Below are 19,473 nucleotides of genomic sequence, written 5' to 3' on the forward strand. Positions count from 1 at the left end.
TGCTGGGGTCCCCTAGGCTGGGGTCAGCCCTGCTGGGGTCCCCTAGGCTGGGGTCAGCCCTGCTGCTCACACCCGGCGGGGCTGCGGGAGCCGAGGCAGGAAAAACATCGGGTGATTTTTCTCTGGGGAAAACTTGGTGGAAAACCTCATCATTTTGCATCTTCCTGCTCCCACTTGGGTTGGAAATCTTGCCAGGAGGCGCTTTGGGATGTGACAGCCTCTTCTGCAGGGGTGGCTTATGCAGTGGGAGGTGCTGTGAACCCCCTGGCCTTTGGCTGATCTTTCGCTCCATGTATTCCATCAGTGCAGTGTGCTGGATTTGTTTCAGCTCTGTCCTGGAGATGCTGGAACTGGAAAGTGCTCTTTCTCCATTCTCCAGAGCCCTTCTCCTGGCTGCCACTATATCTTGCTCAATGATTTCATTCCTAACTTGACTCCAAGATGCTTCCTTATCCATTAGCTGATCGAGCTTCTCAGGCTCAGAATAGCACAGTTTCTTTTCCTCTTTGGTTACCCTTTTCCTTGCCCCTACTCGACCTGTTTGTGGCTTCTGTATGTCTTCATCTTTATTGAAACTTTCCAGGGATTCTAGATGAGAAGGGGAGCAAAGAACAGGTTTGGCATCCTCGTTTGCACTGGATAACGAGAAAGACCGAAGGTGTTCAATTGATGGCCTTTTAGAGGGTTTCTGTCTCAGTCTGACAGGCAAACTCATCTGTAAGTCTTTTCTCTTAAAGGAGGTTTCTCTAAGAACCTTTTTCTGAGCCACTTTAAGTTTCTCTCTGTAGTCATTCTGGAAGCTCTCCTCTGTGAATGAGGCAGGGCCACCGAGGGTGGGATCCGGGCTCTGGAGCTGCTCAGCACTGCCCCGGGGGTGCTGGCTGGGCCCTGCACACTGAGGGCTCTCCCTTGGCTTCTCCACACACGGTGCTGAGGCAGCACAGCTGCCTGAAGGGATTTCCTTCAGTGATCTCCTGGAGTCCTCCTGGCTGTGGAGGAGCTTGGTGGGCTGTGGGACACTGCTGGGTGTCCCCCCTGAAAGGTAGTAAAGCATGGGGGTCATCTGCCTGGTTATCTGTTCACCAGCACGGTCCTCCCAAAGCTGTCTGGAGAGCTGGGTTTGAAATCCAGGGTGGTGTTTCTGAACAGGAGGATCCTCTTGTTCCAGGCACGTGCTGAGGTCAGGATTGCTTTTATCATCCTGTTTTCCTTCTTGGGATTCACGTACTAAGCGAGATGTGGAATCTTCCTTCAGTCTGAAAAAAGCCACTTGGCTGCTGGTATCACAGCACTGCTTCCTTCCCTGATCCAGCCCCTCCTGCTGAGGGTGCTCTGCTCCCACAGCCTCGCAGCTGCAGCACCCCAGTGACCTCTGCACTCTGGCTTGCTGATCCAGGACTGGCTCCCTGACACCTCTCCCAGTTTTTCCTTCAGAATCATAGCACTGATTTTTGTCTGTACAACTGTTCAGCTTCCTGGAAGCATTTTTTATTGGGAGAGCACTCTCCATATATTGTAAGTCACAGCTGTCCTCAAACACATCCTGGTCCATGTCTGGATGCCACTCAGCACAGGGCAGGTCCTGAGCACAGGGCAAGGGCCCCTTTCCCTGGTTGGGTCCTGGCACAGTGCTTGGCAGAGCTGCTTTGGCAGTTGGCTTCTGCACCCCACAGGGACACTGTTTGACTTCCTGTGTATCATTAACAGCGCTGGGGTTGGAATGTGCTGGGTGGTAGGACTTGGAGTTCATCTCGGTGGGAATTTTATAACCATGAACTGAATTATAAGCAGAAAGTATTTTGGGCACATTTGCCACAGAGTCTGTCCTTAAATATTCTTGAAAAATGAATGAAGAAGGTCTGCTGCAAATGTGTGGATTCCTTCTCTTTGTAGGCTGTTGGGGTGGGCTCCACTCTCCATTTGCCCCTGTCTTTAACCCCTGAATGTTTGATACAGATGCCTCATTTGTAGAATCAGAAGAAAGGTCCTTGTTTTCCAGAGTCTTTTCCCTGGCAGGCCTGATGTCTCGCTCTGTGAGTTCATCCCAGTGTTGGCTCCCTGGCACATCCCTGTGTGCCAGCTGACTGTCCTGCACTCCAGGAGCTGGCTGTACCTTACACCCACTGTGTCCTCCAGAGCTGTGTCCCCCTCTGGAACTGTCCCGGTGTCTGGTGATGTTGTAGCTGTCGAGCCGTGTGGGAGGGGAAGGTGGAGGTGCTGCCAGAGGTTGAGGTCCCTGAGTTAAAGTCCCTCTGGTGGGAGCGGTTCCACAGCGGTCAGGGGGGCTGGGAGAGCTGGGATGGATGCTCGGGGCTGGTGCCTTGTGTGGCTGCAGGGACCTGAGGTCGGAGGGGGCAGCACTGAGAGTATAAATTCCCCTGACGTACTCCGAGTCCATGTACGGTGCCTGCTCCGGGGGCAAAGGACAACATTCCCCACAGCACGAGCGGGTGGGACACTCTGGCACGTTGTAACCCCCTGAGAAGGAGCTGTAGGCAGAGTCTGCCCTCCCAGGGAGGTGCAGGGCATGGTCTGTGCTGCCCATCGACATCCCTGGCGACAGATGATGAGCATTGTCAGGGGAGATCACAGGCTCTGCCAGCTCCCCACTTCTGCCACCTTGCCTGTGAGTCCACCTTTCTATCTCATTCCCAATTGAAGCCATATTGTAGCATTCCCAGAAATCCAAGGCTGATTAAAAGTCCACAACCGAGTCGTTAGAAAAGAACATTTTTCTCTGTATCGCATTCCAGTAATATCTAGAAGATCCTAAAAAGAAAGAGAAATGTGAAAAAACTCAGTGGGAGGATTCTCACTGCACTTTTTCTCAGAGGCTCATAGAAAGAAAGTGCCTTGAGACTGAGAGAGCATCTTGATGAGACATCCTGACGTCAGTGAAAAGTCAGAGCTTTTAAGACAGTCAAATATTTATGGCTGCAGCCAGGAACCCCTTGCAAACATAGCAAATGGATTAGAAAGAGGCACCAGCTCAGAGTTCATGTACAACAAATACACCACTTCTGCAGAGTCTGGAAGACAGCCCGTGTTCATCAGCAGCACTTGACAGTTCCTCTGGGGGCTGTGCAAGGTGCCCCCAGGTTTACTTCACAAATGGATCTCCACAAGCAGCCCCTCAAGGAGCCAGGAGAAGACACACAGGAGATGCTCCCACCAACAGTGTGACCCCCCCTCTGTCAGCTTCAACCCCCCAACACACCCACAGGCACATGAGCCCCTCAGAAAAGACTGAACCTGGCACCAGATGGGTGCTGGCAAGTGACTTTGTTTAGTAATTCTCATTTAAACCAGCTCTAAAGATTGATTAGTTATTAAATAAAGCAAACAAACAGTCTTGAAAACAAGCCGCTCCAGTGACAGGCCTTCTGAGGAGACAGAAACTCTTTCCAGAGCCCTCCAGAATATTACATGTCTGATTTCTTCACAAAGGTTGAACTCACCAGACCCTAATCTGCCATTTCCAATATCAGATTTCTGTGGCAGGGCCTCACAAAGCTGGCAGAAAGAGAGGTTTGAGGGGTGATGTTGCTCTTTAATCAAAAAACTTCACATTCCTGCCTTGTTTCAAAGACAGTCCCGGTATCATTCATTTTGAGCCAAAGCAAGAGATGGATAGGAGCCAAAACATACAAGTTAATCTATAAATGAAACTTGGACTGGTGAGGCACACTAAATAAATTAACTAGTTTCTGGGAACTGAAAACAGCCTAACACCACACAGTGGGAATTTCTGCTGGGCTTTTTTTTGAAATTTCGGTAAGAAATCAGCTCAAGGATTTCTGGAGAAGTTCTCTCCCTCTTTATAGATTATCTAAACCACAGCTGTGAAATTTCCTTGTGTGTCTCTGAGTAACTGGGTCACACAGGAAACATGAAGGATCCATGGCTGATGATGACATTCCCCATCCTTGTCACCATGGCACATTAAGGACTTCAAGGAAATAAAAACTTTAGGTAGCTGGTGGAAGGGACACCTTGGATTTTCTGATGCCATAGAGCTAAAAAAGCAGGTGAAGGTTGCCCTGCCATTCCCTGCAGACTCCAGCTGTGCCACAGTTCCACCACACTGGGCACACAGAGTGCCCTGGGGGTCTGTCCCACCAGCCACCCTGGGCTGGGAATGCTCAGCAGGACCTGCAGGGGCTGGGAAGGGCCCCGGGATCAAACCCCATGGGAGCCACATTCCACAACAGACCCAGAAGGCAGATTCCTCTGTCGTCCTTATCTGCCTTGTTTCAATCAAATTTTTCTCCCAGTGGAACCTCTCCAAGCAGTTCTGTTCCTGACAGTGCTATAAATAGAGCCAAGTCTTTGTCTGGGATGTGCTGGCACAGATCCACAGAAGTTAATGGAGCCACCCTGATTTACAACGAGAATTTGGCTCTAACTTTTCACAGCAACGTGCAGAAATAGCAGTTGTGGTTTGGTTTATGTCTGTCAGTGAAGGTTCTCTCCTGGTTTCCTATTCCAGTGATTCCCAACATCTCTCTTCCCTCCTTATTTCAATCTCCTGATTGTGATTTACAGTGAATTTGGCAATATAGTGAAAAATTTTTGACTCAGGTGATACCAGAAATAAGAGGAAATATAATTTCAGTATTTTAGAAGACCAAGGCAAGGACCTCTGACTGACACTGAAACACACCTTAGGGAAAACTTGTCATATTTCTCTTGGAGAAGATATTTCCTAAACCTTGGCAGCAGAATCATTGATCTCAACGTGTATAAAGAACTATGTGAAAACTGCCTTCTCTTTCCCATGTAAGAGAAAATCATTAATGCACTTACAACTCACCTGACAAGAACAATGACATTATTGTTCTCAGCTGGGAGGTGGCAGAGCTCCCTCAGGGACTGTCTCTGGGCCTCAGAAATGCTCTGGCAAGGCTGGAATACAACGTGCACATTCCAGACAGGCTTGCAATATTTTCATTGTAAACCACTGAAAGCAAGAAGAAAAATGTTAAATTAAAGTCTCTCAGAACCAAACCCAGTGGAAGACGAAGGGAAGTGTATTAACACTTGTGGTAACTTGGCTTCCATCCACTGGGTTATTATACTTACCCCAGTACTGCCCCGGGGACCCACACAGAGCACAGCCCTCTGTGTGAAGCAGTTTGCAAATATAAAGCACACCCTCTTTGCTTTACCCATCTGACCAACCAGAGAGATGAGATGAACACACAGAAGAGAATCAGAGGTTCTGTGGGGAATGGGACCTGTCCAGTGCTTCCCTGATGGCTGAGGAAGAACAAAACCCAGAGGACACTGTGCACGAGGCTGGGCTGATGCTGGGCTGAGATAATGATGTCTTATGGTTCAAAACAATATTTGTTCCAAGTTTCCACCTTAATAATGATAGAAAAAACAAGACAAAATAATAGTGGCAAGGCAATGCCAGGGAGTTCCCATTGTGCAGCTCGTGCTGTACAATTTCTCAGCTCAGACACCAGTGCTGGCATTAAAAACTCTTCACCCAAACACTATCAAACAGTTCCCAAGTGCTGAGAGCCAATTTGTGCCCTGCTGAAGTCTCCAGTCCCCCACAGATCTCTGTTAAGTACAAGTCACCACATCAACTTCTTCTGTTCTCAGGAAAGGTGGTTTGCATTGCACAACCTGGAATTCTTTGCAACCAACTTAGAAGGTCAAAGCCTCGTGTCTCTGGCAAATTAACTGTACAGAGAAAAACCAGTGACTCCAGACTGCAGTCAGTTAACAAGTTACCTGTCTTTTAAGGGCAGGATTTCTTCTACTTACACTTTGGTCTTGTTTGACCTCATTTAGACTGTGCTAGGTGCCAGAATTGATCCATAACTCACCTAAGTTACACACAATGCTTGCTCAAACAAACCATCACCCTTTAGAAACACAGCTATTCTCTTTGTGATGTCTCTAATTTATCCTCAACACCCCAGGAAAAACAACCCCTGGCACCAAAACCACTCCACACTACATGTGTGTCCTTGTGCAGGTCCCTGGAATTACCAACATCACCTTTCTCTGAGGGAAGCAAGAACGAGCATTTTCCTTATAAAGACAAGCAGATTTCAAACCTTCATAGCTCTCTTTCTGTAGAACTGCCCTTTTTAAACAAATGGCTCCATGACAATAAAGGGGAAAACCACAGCTATTAATCCAGATCAAACCACAACACTCAACTGTTCTCAGGGAGAGCTACAAGTGTACAAAATGCAAAGCAAACACTGTGACCAACCTACCAATATTATGTCATGTTCATGCCTGTGAATGACCTGTTCCTTATCCAAGGGTAAACACCTGATGTAAATATTAGCTGACATTCTCCAGATTCCAGCCAGTTGCACAGGCTGCAGCCCCTGATCCATCTGCTCCCCAAAGATCACCTGAGAGACTCTGGTGTCAGCAGATGATCCCATGGGCTGTCCCAGGGCAGCCGAGAGAGTCCAAAATCCTGGGGAAGTCAGGTCCAGTCTCTGGTATCCCAGAAACCCTCAGCAGGTCATGGGTTGATGATCTGGCACAGGTTCCCAGATCTCCATCCTGGTCTTCCTGGACAGACCTTGATGCCCATGCAGAACATGGATGCAGTGACTGCATCTCTGAGACATGAGATGTCTGGAAATAAGAGCTGCTCCTTTGACCAGACTGTGAGAGAGCCAAAAATTCCAGACAAATGCCTGAAGTCTTCAGATTCCATCACTTTGACATGCCTATTGACAGGGTGAGAGAAGTGGAGGGACACCACATCCAGGAGAGTGTGTCTGGCTGATCACCCTGATTTTCAGCACCTTGAAAGTCCCTGTTTCTCTCTTAGCTGCTTTTTTTTTTTTTTTTATTAGATATTTTCCCTTTATTATTTTTTCTAACTTATAATCAACAATGTTGTCCCCTTGGACTTTCAGCTTTAGGTTTCCAACAGGAAGCCAAACACAGCAGATGACATCCCCTTTAGACAACTGGAAAAACACACGTTCTGCTAATCTGTGTTTTTCTTACTAAGGTTTCTGAAGACTCTAACCCCCAAATTTCTCATTCAATGCCATTTCCAGAACTCATGCAGGTAGCTAATGGCTGCAAGGATACAGTGTGTGTGTCAGGAAGGGATCCTGACTGACTGGAAGCTTTGCTGGAGCCCCAGTGCCAGCACTGGTCCATCCTCTCCCTTCCCCGTGTCCCCATGTCAGGGGGTGACACCTCCCTGCTGGCCACGGGCACTTCCCTGTCATTCCCACTGGGCTGAGGAAGAGCTGAGGCCCAAATGAAATACTTTTGGACCCAGGAGCCATGGCCTGATCTCTGGCCAAGGTTTTAATGAGGAAGATCAGGTTTGGCAATTCTTCACAGCCCTGTGAGAGACTTTTCCTGGGCACCCACCAGAGCCTGACCCTTTAATGAGAGCAGTCACCCGCCACATACCTCCCATTGTCCTCCAATTCCCTGACTTCCCTTATGCAGCCTCAAAAATTTCTCTTGGCTTCCATCAGCATTAGTCTCTAATCTACTAAACAGCACCAAACACTAATTTTTGTTTCTACCTCTATGCTTCTCAAAACTGCTTTTTCCAGAAATCAGTTTCATCCCAAATGTGTTTCTTTCTTTCCAACCATTTCCATTTCACTCCTCCTTAGTTCATCGTAATTTTTCTTTTTTCTTTTTTCAATCTAATCAAGTTCATTTGATACCATAAATACAACCCCATACTGCTTTTGCAGGCTACAAGAACACCCACAAATATCCAAGGGCTTTAAAGACTTACAGGTTCTAAGGTACTCAAAATCAAAAAGAAAAAAACCTAATGACACTGTTGATTTTTAAACATATGCCTTTAGAATTAATATAGGTATTAATTAATAGAATAAATAATATATAAAATGAAGATGTTTTCTCATTTCTACCTGTTGTGTGCTTGCCAGCAAGGCCATCCAAGAAACATCAGAGAAAAATAAAATTTTCCAAGTCCCCCTGACCTCCTGCACTGAGCTGCCCACAGCTTAGGCAGCAAGTCAGACCCTAAACAGGTGAAATCCAGTTCAGCATCTCCTTGCACTGATGTGTGGTTTGAGTCCAGAACCCTGTGAGTTGGTAGAAGCTGGTTAGCAATCTGTGCAAGCAGAGTTTTAACAACATGTCCATAATTAACAGCCTGTAATTAGAAAAATCCGTGTTTATTACAGACAGCTCCACCAGCTGCCACACATCCCAAACCCAGTGTATTCCCAGCACTGCACGGATCAGAACCTGCCTTTCCCGGCTTTATCAGAACTCTGGGAGAGCTGATGCTCACTCAGGTTTATGAGTGACAGTTGTCAGGCTGGAAAATGCCACAAAGTCATCTTATCTCTGAAGAATTGTGGTTTTCTGGCAGCTACACGTGGTTTCTTGTGCCACAGCATAAAACCATTCCCAGCAGCTTTGTGGATGTCTCTGCCACTGCAGTCCAGGGGGTCCTGACAGCACAGGCTGCAGAGTCCAGTTCCTCCAGGCTGTAGTGATGCTTTCCACAGACAAACCTGCCATGGGAGCAAACGTTCCTGCTGCAGCTCCAGTTTTGGACAAGGATGGGCAAGGGGCAACGTTTCGTTTGCCTTAATAAAGTGAGATTATATATATATTATTTATTTATATAAATAAATCTGTGTGTGGATATTTAGATTATGGCTTTTAGATGTAAAAAAGATGGATCAAACAATTCATTATCTGCTCCTTAAATGCACTGAGCAGCTTTTTGCTGAGCTTGGCCAGCTTTAGACTGTGTGCTATGAACTTCATGAATGATACAGAAACACACTCCCTTCACTGTATTCCCAAAGTCATTCCCCTTTAGGAATAGCTACGGGTAAAACATTGCACAGAGAGTCCTACCAGGCCTTCCCAGAGGTCAGTTTGGCTCACCCAGATCCTCCCAGAGAACAGGAGAGGACTCAGCTCCCTCACATCCTCACCACTCCTCCTAACTACAAATTGAGCTTTTTAATACCCTCAGTAAATCACGTAACTTTTCCATTCTTTCAAAGCACATTCCCAGTCTAAAATATCATTAGCAAACAATACTCCCATTTTCTTATAGACAAATTAAGGATTATGAAGTCCTATTAATCAATTACTTGATATTTTAAAAAAATCCATTAGTTCTTTAACTTTCTTATTTTGACATAGGAAACAGAAACTATTCCTTACTAGACGATGTCTGTTTTCAGTCTAATTCATCCAGATGTTAAACATAATTGTGCCTGCCTTTGGGCTGGGGCAGACAGTAATGTCATATCCAGTTACTAGAGAACATTCCACTGGAACAAGAGGAAAACACCAAATATACACGAGACACAATATATCAGACTGCTCTGTTCCTTTGGCAAATAATGGATTCCAGTATTTTCCCACAGCTTTCATTTGGACAGGATTCATAAGGGTTTATGCTTAATCTCACTAAACATATCACTGGTTTCCACAACAAACAATGAGAAACTGGATTAGTAGTTAAAAATAATCTGGAAATATCCAATAGTTACATTAGTGCAGGTTTAATGGGGGGGTACTTGGAATGATGGGCATAAATTAAACCCTTGGTCTGCAAAGAGCATCAGAGAATCACAGACTGGTTTGGGTTGGAAGGAGCTTAAAGGGCATCTCATTCCACCCCCTGCCATGGGCAGGGACACCTCCCACTATCCCAGGCTGTTCCTTTGATCCAACCTGCCCTTGGACACTTCCAGGGACCCAGGGGCAGCCACAGTTTCTCTGGGCAACCTGTGCCAGGGCCCCCCCACCCTCACAGGGAAGGATTCCTACCCAATATCCCATCTAAACCCACCCTCCACCAGCTCTATCCGGACAAAACTGACAGGAAAGCCAGAGGAAAAGTCTGGGGAAAGCATCAGTTCCTTCAGTGCTGGGAAAAGGCAGCACCCAGGGTTTTAGTGAGAGCCTTTGCCAAAGCAGCAGTGCCAGGGCAGGAATTCCCCTCTGGCAGCAGGGAGGGGTTGGGAGAGCAGTGGCAGCTCACTGGGAGCAGCTCCTGGTCACCCCCAACCCGGGACCGAGGGGTTCTCTGTCTGTGGCACTTCATACCCATTAGTCCCCACCCAAACAGAAGGCTGTGAGTTTTTGCAGGTCCACCTTTCTACATTTAATCTGTTCTACAGAAACTTCCTTTTTGAGTTCTCAAATCAGTTCCCAAATCCTCCATAACCTGCGTTTCAGCATCAGCCTCAAACACTGTCTGGGCTGGATCATTAAGTGTATTTGTACCAAGGGAACTGTTCCCTGTGTCACAATGTCTGCCTGCCAGACCCCTCACCCCACCTGTTTAACACAGACCTAGATTTTACTTGTTCTAAACCCCCCCAATCTGCATACTCAAGGATAGAGCAGAGCTCCTGTGTTTGTATTAGGCTGAGGTGACACTCCAGACTGTCCCTGTCCACAGCAGGGATGAGGTTGGTCCCTTACACACTGTAACACGCTGATCATTTTAGCATTTTAAAGATAAATTTTCTAGTACAAATTCAGTTCTGCCCTTGTCAGTTATTTGGGTACATTCACACATTTCTCTGTGAAAATGTCATCTCTCACCCACAGAGATCCCTGAAGTTCAGGTGGCCTGGTGCATTCATGTGTGCCTAAGACAGCTTTCAACCCCAGGCTAAACAATCCAAAATGTGGGTTTAATATTTTCCAAGGAACATCCTGCTCCCTCCTCTGCTTCTGGGCTGTTCCAGCAGGGAACACGGACAGATGGGAGCACCTGGACCTTGGGAGCACCTGGACCTTGGGAGCACGTGCTCTGCAAGGGACCGGAGAGCGAGTCAGTCCTTGCTGGGCAGAAAAGAGGGATAGAAAACAGCACTTGGACACCTGGTTTCCCAGGGTTGTGCTTTCTTCTCCTGCCTCTTCCATCAGCTCCTGCCTGGCTCTGGACAGGCTCTTGCAGCACATCTGACCATCCCTCCAGTGGGACCAGTGGCTGTGCCTGCTCTGTGCTGCTGAGCTGGGACTGGGCACTCTCTGCACCTCCTCTTTTGCTGAGACCTCCCAAGCCACGTGTGAACAGCTCCACGATGCCACAGCACCCCCAGGCTGGCCCGTGTGGCACAGAGCTGGGGCAGCTGGCACAGAGCCATGGGGAGCTGGCACAGCTGGCACATCTCCAGCACCCAAACCCATGGATCACCAACTCTGCACTGAACCTTGTGGGTCCAAGGACCTGCTGGTGTCCTCCAGCTGCTCCAGGGACACTGCTGAGCTGAAGGAAAATCTGCTTGTCAGGATGGAGCGGTGAGATCCCCCCCAGCACAGCACAGACAGACACTGCAGCCCCCAGAGCTCTGCACACTCAGCCTCACTGAATCCCCCCCCCCAAACACCCCTCATCCACAGCTGAGGGAACAGTTAGACCATGGACCAGCAGAATCGCTGCTCTCCAGACTCACAGCAAACACAGCATAAGCAACAGAGTAACCAGATGTTCTTTTTCATTCTTTTCTTGCATAAAGCAAATATACAGATAGACAGCACAGCAACTGCTGGGGACAGCATGTACCAGGTACAGGCATCTAGAACACACACACACTGAACTGATGTTTGGTTTAGTGAGACCCACAGAACTACAGAGTGGTTGGGCTGGAAGGGACCTCAAAGCTCAGCCAGTTCCACAGGCAGGGACAGCTCCCTCAGACCAGGTCACCAGTCACCTCTGGCAGTGTGAGGGCACAACGAGCACAGACAGTGCACACCTTCTGCCTCCAATATTCTCTTTATAGATCAGAAGCTAATGCTCTGGTTCCAGACTCCAGCTGTGCCCTCGGAAAAGGTCCGACAGTCAGTGAAGCAGAACTTTCGCGTCTCACAGCCTGCAAAGTTTTCAGTGCACTCACAGAACGCGGGGGGCGAGTCCCGTCTCTCAGCTGGTCCCAGGCCGGGATGTCCCCGAGCAGCTCCAGGGGCACTCACAGCACCCTCCGGCTCCTCGGGCAGCTGCCCTGGGCTGTCCGGGGCTCTGTCCGCTCAGCAGCGGTGGCAGCGGGGAGGGAAGGAGAGCAAACAGTGGGCTGGGCTATCCCATTATCTCACCAGTCAATCATTAACGGCGGCGCTGCTGCTGCCCGAGCCCTTGGCCAGCGGCCACGGCTCCCACGTGGGCACGGCTGAAAAATTCCATGAATATACTGCCAAGGCCACAGAGGAGAGAGCAGGTGAGGCCCCTGCGACCCAACACACTCCTGCACATCCCACCCGGACGGGACGGGACAGCACCGCCTCACGAGCATCCCTCACATCCCACCGGGACAGCACCGCCTCAGGAACATCCCTCCCATCCCACAGGGACAGCACCGCTCCAGGAGCATCCCTCCCATCCCACCGGGACAGCACCGCCTCAGGAACATCCCTCACATCCCACTGGGACAGCACCGCCTCAGGAACATCCCTCCCATCCCACCGGGACAGCACTGCCCCACTCCCCCCTCACTGTGCCTTGCCTGTGCTGTCCCCAGCCCGGGGTCACAGAGCACAGGAGCCCTTGCTCTGGGGCAGTCGGGAAGCACTGCTAACAAAAACTAATTAAATTCAACTGAAAGTAGTTAGATTTAATCCAACAAAGTGGTTAGATTTGATTTTCTTAAAAGATTATGCCCTGCTTCCTGAGGGTGAGAGAAAAAGGGTTGTACAGTGGAAGTTAATGCAGATCAAGGCAACTCTGAAGCTGTGTTTTATACACTGCAGGGGTTTTTTGTGTGGCCTTTTAATTATTTTTAAGTGTTTTTTTCTCATAAAAGAGCGCAGAAAGCACACAGATTGAGGCTTTCATCTGATTCGTGTGACTCTGAATCAACTCAAACCTCTGCAATAAATGTTTTCTGCTTCCAAATACATGTGATGAAGCCTCATACAAACATTTTATAATGTCCTTATCCAGTGAGATGAATTCCTGCTACTTCCCAGCTGGGCTTAAAAAATAAGCCGATTTTGTGCCACTATTTTTTCCCCTCAAACTAAGCTGCCAACTGGATAATGCCATGCTCTGTAATTTGTTATGTATTGTCTCTCAAGGGAAAACTGGGCATTCCTCCCACATTTCCTACAGAAATAATCTGCTCACCTGTGGTTATGCTGTTCTCATCTGTTGGAAGGAGAAAAGTGGCCTCCAGTGGGGGACAGGCTGAGCCTGTGGGTTGTGCCTGCCCTCACCCCACTCTCCTGCAAGGCCATGCCAGAGTCATCCCAGAGAGCTTGGAATGGGGTTTAATGCAGGGAATCTGGAAAGCACAGGGATTGTTGTGTTGGGAAAGTCTCAACTCCACATCTCCTGTGCACAAAGAGCCTCTGGAACACCATCCTCTGATGATTCATGTAATCCATGTCTGAGGTTCTTCTGTGAGCAAACACCCAGGCTCCTCTTCAAAATCCTGCACACAAATAGGCTCTCCCTCAGCCCAGTCTTTTTTCACCAGCACCTAATGTGGTCAGTAACTTTGCATATGGAACAGGGACCCTGGGAAGTTACTCAGTAACTAACTCAGGGTTTAGTCATTGCATTAAATCCTGTTTTCACCCAGCAGTGACTTGGTATCTGATCAACTGCTCTGCCACAGGCAGCGAGAGGATGTTTCCAGCAGTGCAAGAAATGAGAAGGAAAAAAATTCTGCCCACAAAGGCAAAGCTGAGCAATCCTCCTGCCAGGGGATGAGCAGAGCTCTGCTCTGGGGCAGAGCTGCCACTCCGGGTGTCCTCCATGCACAGCAACTGCTGTACATCCCTTTTGCCACTGGTCTGTCAGAGGATGGCTGGTTTGGTGCAGCACTGCACACAAACCAACCTCAGTCCTACAGGAATAATCAGGGTTCCAACACAGCACATGAGAAAACAGGGAAGTCAAAGCCATCGTGTTCCCACCCTGCACCTCAGAGGGTTCATTCACCAGCTCCTGCCTCTCCCTGACCCTGCAGCAAGGCTGTTCCCTGCAGACAGTTTGGTTTGGCTCTGGGATTTGCCACAGATCTTTGTAAGGTTTGGCTCTTATATTGGGAGATTTTTTAAAGCCATTTCAACTCATCAAAATTGAGTGTCCAGACTTTTCCAGACACAGCACAGTGCCTGACTTCTGCCTCTGTGAGAGAACTCTGCAGACATTCAGGTTCAAGAGCCCTTAAATGAAGAGTCTCCTGTATGTAAATTGGGGATCAATAGCACTCTTCTTACCACACTGCTGTCAGGATAAACCCATTACAAACTGTGGGGCTTTGAAAACAATCTCCTCCTAACCCAAGGGAAGGCTCTGGGACTCACTGAGTGTCATTCCAGGAGGGCTCTGCAGCCACACTCACATATGGAACACTGGGCCCTCCTTTAGGGCCCTACTCTCACAGTAAATCCATGTTTTACAAGTATTAGCAATTAAACCTTCCCACTGCCTTCACACAAAGTGCTGTAGATTTGGGCTGACTAATTGCCCTTTGCTCCATCCTCAGATTCAATTACATGGTAAGATGTTTAATGACTAAAAATGATTGAATGAGATGGGATGGAAACACCCCAAGGAGAGAATTTACAGCTGCTCTTGGCAATTAAAACCACTAGAATGCATTAGTGTCAGAGAACACGACAGAACCACGGCAGAAACCTCACTCTTGTGTCAGCCACGAGCACTCCACCACCCATTCATCAGCTCTAGGAAATAACCAAAGTGCTCTCAGGGGATCTACAAGTCACAAAGCTCACTTAGGTGTGATATTGATAAACTCATGGCAACAATAATAAACAGGGCCAAGAGTAAAAACAAACAAGAGATTTTGTAAAAACAACAGAGCTGAGATTCATTTCAGTTGCCCTTGGGTACCTAAACCTTTAGAGTACATTTACATGTTTTCAAACTCTTCTTTGCACCCAGAAATATTAATGTACATGGTGGATTTCTTAATTGAGAACTAAGACTTTCAGGCAAGCCTTGATTTTTACAGCTGGTACTTTCAGAGATGCATAAAATCTCATGACACTTCCCAGGATGATGTCAGTGGTTGCCATCAGTGTGGCTTTCACTTCCAAGCACTGCCACAGTCCCTGCACAAAACTGCTTGGAACTAGAAAAGAATAATTAGGATTATGGGCCAAAATTTGCCTCTTGATGCTGCTTTAAAGATCTTTGCCCAACCTGCACTGTGCTGGGATGTGTCCTGTACCCACTGCAGCTCCTGAAGGCAGGGCCCTACAGTTCTGGGCAACCCCCTGGAGACACCAGGGACTGACACAACCAGCCCCCTGCATTCTGCACAGCCCCTGAGTGCCAGGGAACAGCACCAACAGCCCAGGAACGTGGGCACACTGCAGGGATAGCAGAGAAATGCAACATTAAAATAATTCTCTGTCACAGAGTCCAAACACAGCAAAGCAGCCACTGGCTGAACCCACAAGGCAGGATAAGGTAACCTCAGCTCCTGATGTGAGCCCACATGTCCTGAGCACTGCAGAGCTGTGGCCAGGGCTGGCTGAGCCCCCAGGGCTGCTCCCTGCACTGCTGCCTTCCCAGCCCTGCCCTGCTGCCTTCCCAGCCTTTATCCCGAGGGTTGGAAATCACAGTCCCGAGGGGAAGCAACACAAACAGCAAATGCTGCCCATAAACCCTTTCATCACCCCGAGGGCTGTCACCTTCAGGGGCTGTTTCATTCCTTGGCATCAGCTGGGACACAGATGGCTGTGCAGTCACTCTGTGCTGCAGAACTAGGTCAGGGCAGCACAGATAGCAAGGAAGAATAAAAATCCTGGGGTTTAGCCACCAAAACCATCCAAGTAACAGCAGCCTAGTGGACAAAACAATATCCCTGAGTGATCTCATCAACCCCAGACTCTGCAGGTACAGCTGCCCTACCAGTGAGCACCCAGCCAGCAGGGCAGAGGGCTGTGTCATTACACACACACTCATTATTGTTTTACTAGAATCCAAGAATTCCTACAGGAGTTAATCCTTCTGCATGACATTACAGCAAACACAACCAACACTTTTTTACATTGCCCATTATCTAGTTAATTGGTAATAGTTCATAGAAAAAAGGTTACACAAAGTCACTGGTATAGTTCTAAGTCTTACTGATGTCCGTGGATCAAAGACAGGTCCCCGTGTTCCTTCAGTCCCTGCTTGGATACAAAATGTTCTGCAGCCAAAGCAATTTAGAGGAGTTTCCTTTCTCAGGCTCCTTCCAAGGCTGTTTTCCCAGTTCCCAGCACTGTGAGCAGTTGCAAGGAGCAGAGGGAAGCAGCTGTGCTCCAGGGAAAGCACAGTTGCAAAAAATTACCTTAAATTGGTGTGGCTGTGTCAAGTCACCTAAATCTCCCTGGGACTTTTGGCTCAGTAAGGTTACAGGATTGGTCCCTGGTTAAATATCTAATGGAAGATCTTCAGGTGAGAACAATCAAATCACATGTGAAAGCCTCATTAGAAAAGTAAACTAATATTTAGCCAACCAAATTTTGGTTTTCCATCTGAAACCACGTTGTGAGCTCATTTAAATGCTACACCAGCAATGTCTGAGCGCTTTGAAACCACAGGAGAATCTTCAGAGAATATTGTGTCACACAGCACTGGGACTCTGCAGTTTCTGAATCAAGGGGCTGTGCCACCCTGGATAAGTGCTTTTAATTTTGCTCTTTAATACTGTTTCTCAGACTAGCTGAACTTCATTTGGTGTGGCTCACAGATCACCAGTGACCCCCGGGCCTCAGAGTGGAGTCTGCTCAAGCCATTTAAATGGAAATGAGTCCAGGGTGCTGCTGGAAGGGGAGGGAGGGATTGTCTTTTCCCCATTCTCCCTGTCCCCACACCAGCCTTGCTGCAGCTCTGCTGAGTGGGTTCAGTTTGCTGAGCTGGCAGAAGTTGGTCAGGGGGTTTATTTAGTTTTCTGAGGGTTTATTGAGCTGAAAGAGTTAAGAGAGGAATTGGGTGAGTGTTGAATCAATGTCAGGACAGAGGAAAGAGGAGAAAGCTGCTGAGTTTCCTTCAGTATAAAAAGGAGTGTGGGCATGGACCACACAAAGCATCAGGGGCTGTCCCTCCCACTTGGGCTCACCTGAGCTCATGGAGGGGTGTGTGCCTGGGACACGGGTGTGCACCCAAACAGATTTACCAGAAATCTGCTCTGAGTCTGGTACTGATTCCTCTCAAATCTATGGCAAAACTCTTTGTTTATATTGGCTAAAGGAAAGAGCATTCACAGAAGAAATATGGCATTTTATTTGGGGAATGTGTCACTTGACAGAAGCTGTGCACTTTCATTTTTCCACAGATATTTATAAAACCAGAATTTAAACACAACTTGTCACTACATTTAAAAAGCACTTTCAGGAGCCACACTTGCAGCCAAGTATTGAGGCGTAGACAGAGTGCAGATAAACAGCTCCCACAGGAGGGGGGATCTGTTACTTGTAAGAGGCCAGAGAAGAAAGCAGAGAGGGCCATGGTGGCTCCCCTGGGACAGGGGGGCCCAGAGCAGCAGTGCCAGCTGCTCCTGCTTTTGTCATCGGGGTGTGCTCCTCTCCTCTGCACCTGGACAAACAAATGCCAAGGGGGGCTCTGGAGGGCTGTGCTCCTGTTACAGGGCAGGAACAGCAGGCTCTGCTCTCCCTCCCAGCACTGCAGGACACTGGGGCTCTGTTACAGGCAGGCTAAATAAATCATGTGGCCATGAGATGTCCTGAGGAAAGGAGCTGTACCCACACAGAGCAGGCAGCTCTGCCACACTCCCCAACAAACCAGCGCAGGCTCAGCCTGCTCTGGCACTGGGGGGTTAAAGGCAAATTCCAGGGGTTCAACAGAGGCACTGACCATGAAGGTCTGGGCTTGGACAGTCCAGCTCAGAATAATGGTTGGGAACAGGAATTTCTTTCTCATGTACTTTTGGTTTCTGCAGTGGAGCCTCCAAATGTATAAACCCAGCAGGGGTTTATACTTCTGTCTCTTGGAATGGGGACTGATGGCTCTTGTTGTCTGGAAGTGTCCAAGGTCAGGTTGGACAGAGCTTGGAGCAACCTGGGCTAGTGGAAGGTGTCCCTGCCCAGGGCAGGGGGGTGAAACTCGGTGTCTTTAAGGTGCCCTCCAGCCCAAACCATTCTGTGATTCTGTGAATGTGGCTTTCAGAAAAAAAAAAATGAGGCTGTCTCCCAACAGAGCTTGAGCACGTATTTTCATAAGTAAAAGCAATATTGTTCTAATAATCAAACACTAAAAAGGGTCTCAGAGGGCTCCAAGCAAACCTGGCTCATTAATCACAGAACATCACACATGGTGTTAGTTTGGCCAGGAGTCTGGAAATGCCAGTTAATCATTTAAATTTTGGAGCTTCCCTGGACTTCAGAAGGCATTGGAATGACAGAATAATATCAAAGCCATTTTACAATTAATATTTTAGGAAGCACACATTTTCTTTATATGAACCATTCCTGCTAATAAGAACCTTATTTTGGAAGGCATGCACAATGGAGATTTTCCAACAGCTTTTGCAAGAGTTTTCACTGTGGAGAAAACTGAGGAACAAATATAAAAATGCTTTTCATGTGGTAAAGTTGTAAGAAGTTATTAACAGAAAACAGGAAGCACAGAAGATGTCAGTTCTGAAATTCCTATGAGTGGATGTACAAGATGCTACAATTGATCTCTGCTTTTAAAATTTGATTTTTATATATTAAAAGAAGCAACTTTCCTCAATACAAAATGTAAAATTCTATTAGAGTCATCTAATTATGTCAATCCACTAACAAACTTGGAAAGAGTTTCTTTTTTATTTAATATGAGGAAATCCTTCTTGTTTTACCAGTCTCTTTTATATAATTTAGGCAAAATTACTTCCAGTATATATATAAATATATCTAGAAGTGCTTTGAACTCAACACTTCTCAGACCCAGAGCTGAGGAATGCTCCTCAGTGGGCAGGTTTGGGGCTGTTTGGCCACACTCAGGCAGTAAGTTAATGGCAGAAGTGGGAGGAGAACAAGCTCTTTATTTGCAGCTCCCTGCTCTACTGAGCAGAGCAGATTTCATGTGAGATAATTGTGCCAGGGCACTTTGGGGGGCACTGCCAGGGGGCAGGTCAGGTTATGGTCACACATTCTTAAGCCCAACAGCCCCAAGAGCACATGCAACATCAAATTCCATTTATGTGCCAGAAGAGGTTCTACTGACCCTCCCAAAACACCCCCAAAGACACCTTGGAGATGCCACCAAAGCAGTTGTACAAACCTTGCTGCTGTCACAGACCTGGGCCTGGATTGAAGGGTCTCCTCAGTGCTGGTGCCTGAGATGTGCTGTGGGGGAGAGGAGAGAGCTGGGAGAGAGGGGCAGGAGGCACTGACACATCCCAGCCACTGCCATCCATCCCAGCACTCCTGAGCCTGGCTTTGGTTAGAGCCAGAGTCACTCCATCCATGCACTCCTGAGCCTGGCTTTGGTTAGTGCCAGTCACTCCATCCATGCACTCCTGAGCCTGGCTTTGG

At 47.9% G+C, this 19,473-nt stretch overlaps 1 protein-coding gene across 2 annotated transcripts in view; it reads right to left on the minus strand.

Annotated features, from left to right (window-relative positions):
• The window catches only part of SHROOM1 (shroom family member 1), a 19,581-nt gene extending 7,572 nt beyond the window's left edge, over positions 1-12,009 (minus strand). The window contains exons 1-3 of one of the 2 annotated variants that reach the window (XM_027643341.1): positions 11,874-12,009; positions 4,814-4,960; positions 26-2,769 (exon numbers count right to left, since the gene is read on the minus strand). In XM_027643341.1, coding sequence (XP_027499142.1) covers positions 26-2,665 — 2,640 coding nt within the window. In that variant the 5' untranslated portion in view covers positions 2,666-2,769; positions 4,814-4,960; positions 11,874-12,009. The remainder of the gene's footprint in view (positions 1-25; positions 2,770-4,813; positions 4,961-11,873) is intronic. The other variant, XM_027643342.1, reaches the window with a different exon arrangement.
• Positions 12,010-19,473: the final 7,464 nt, after the last annotated feature.

This window comes from Corapipo altera, unplaced genomic scaffold, assembly GCF_003945725.1.
Source record: "Corapipo altera isolate COAL_440 unplaced genomic scaffold, ASM394572v1 75, whole genome shotgun sequence".
NCBI lineage: Eukaryota > Metazoa > Chordata > Aves > Passeriformes > Pipridae > Corapipo > Corapipo altera.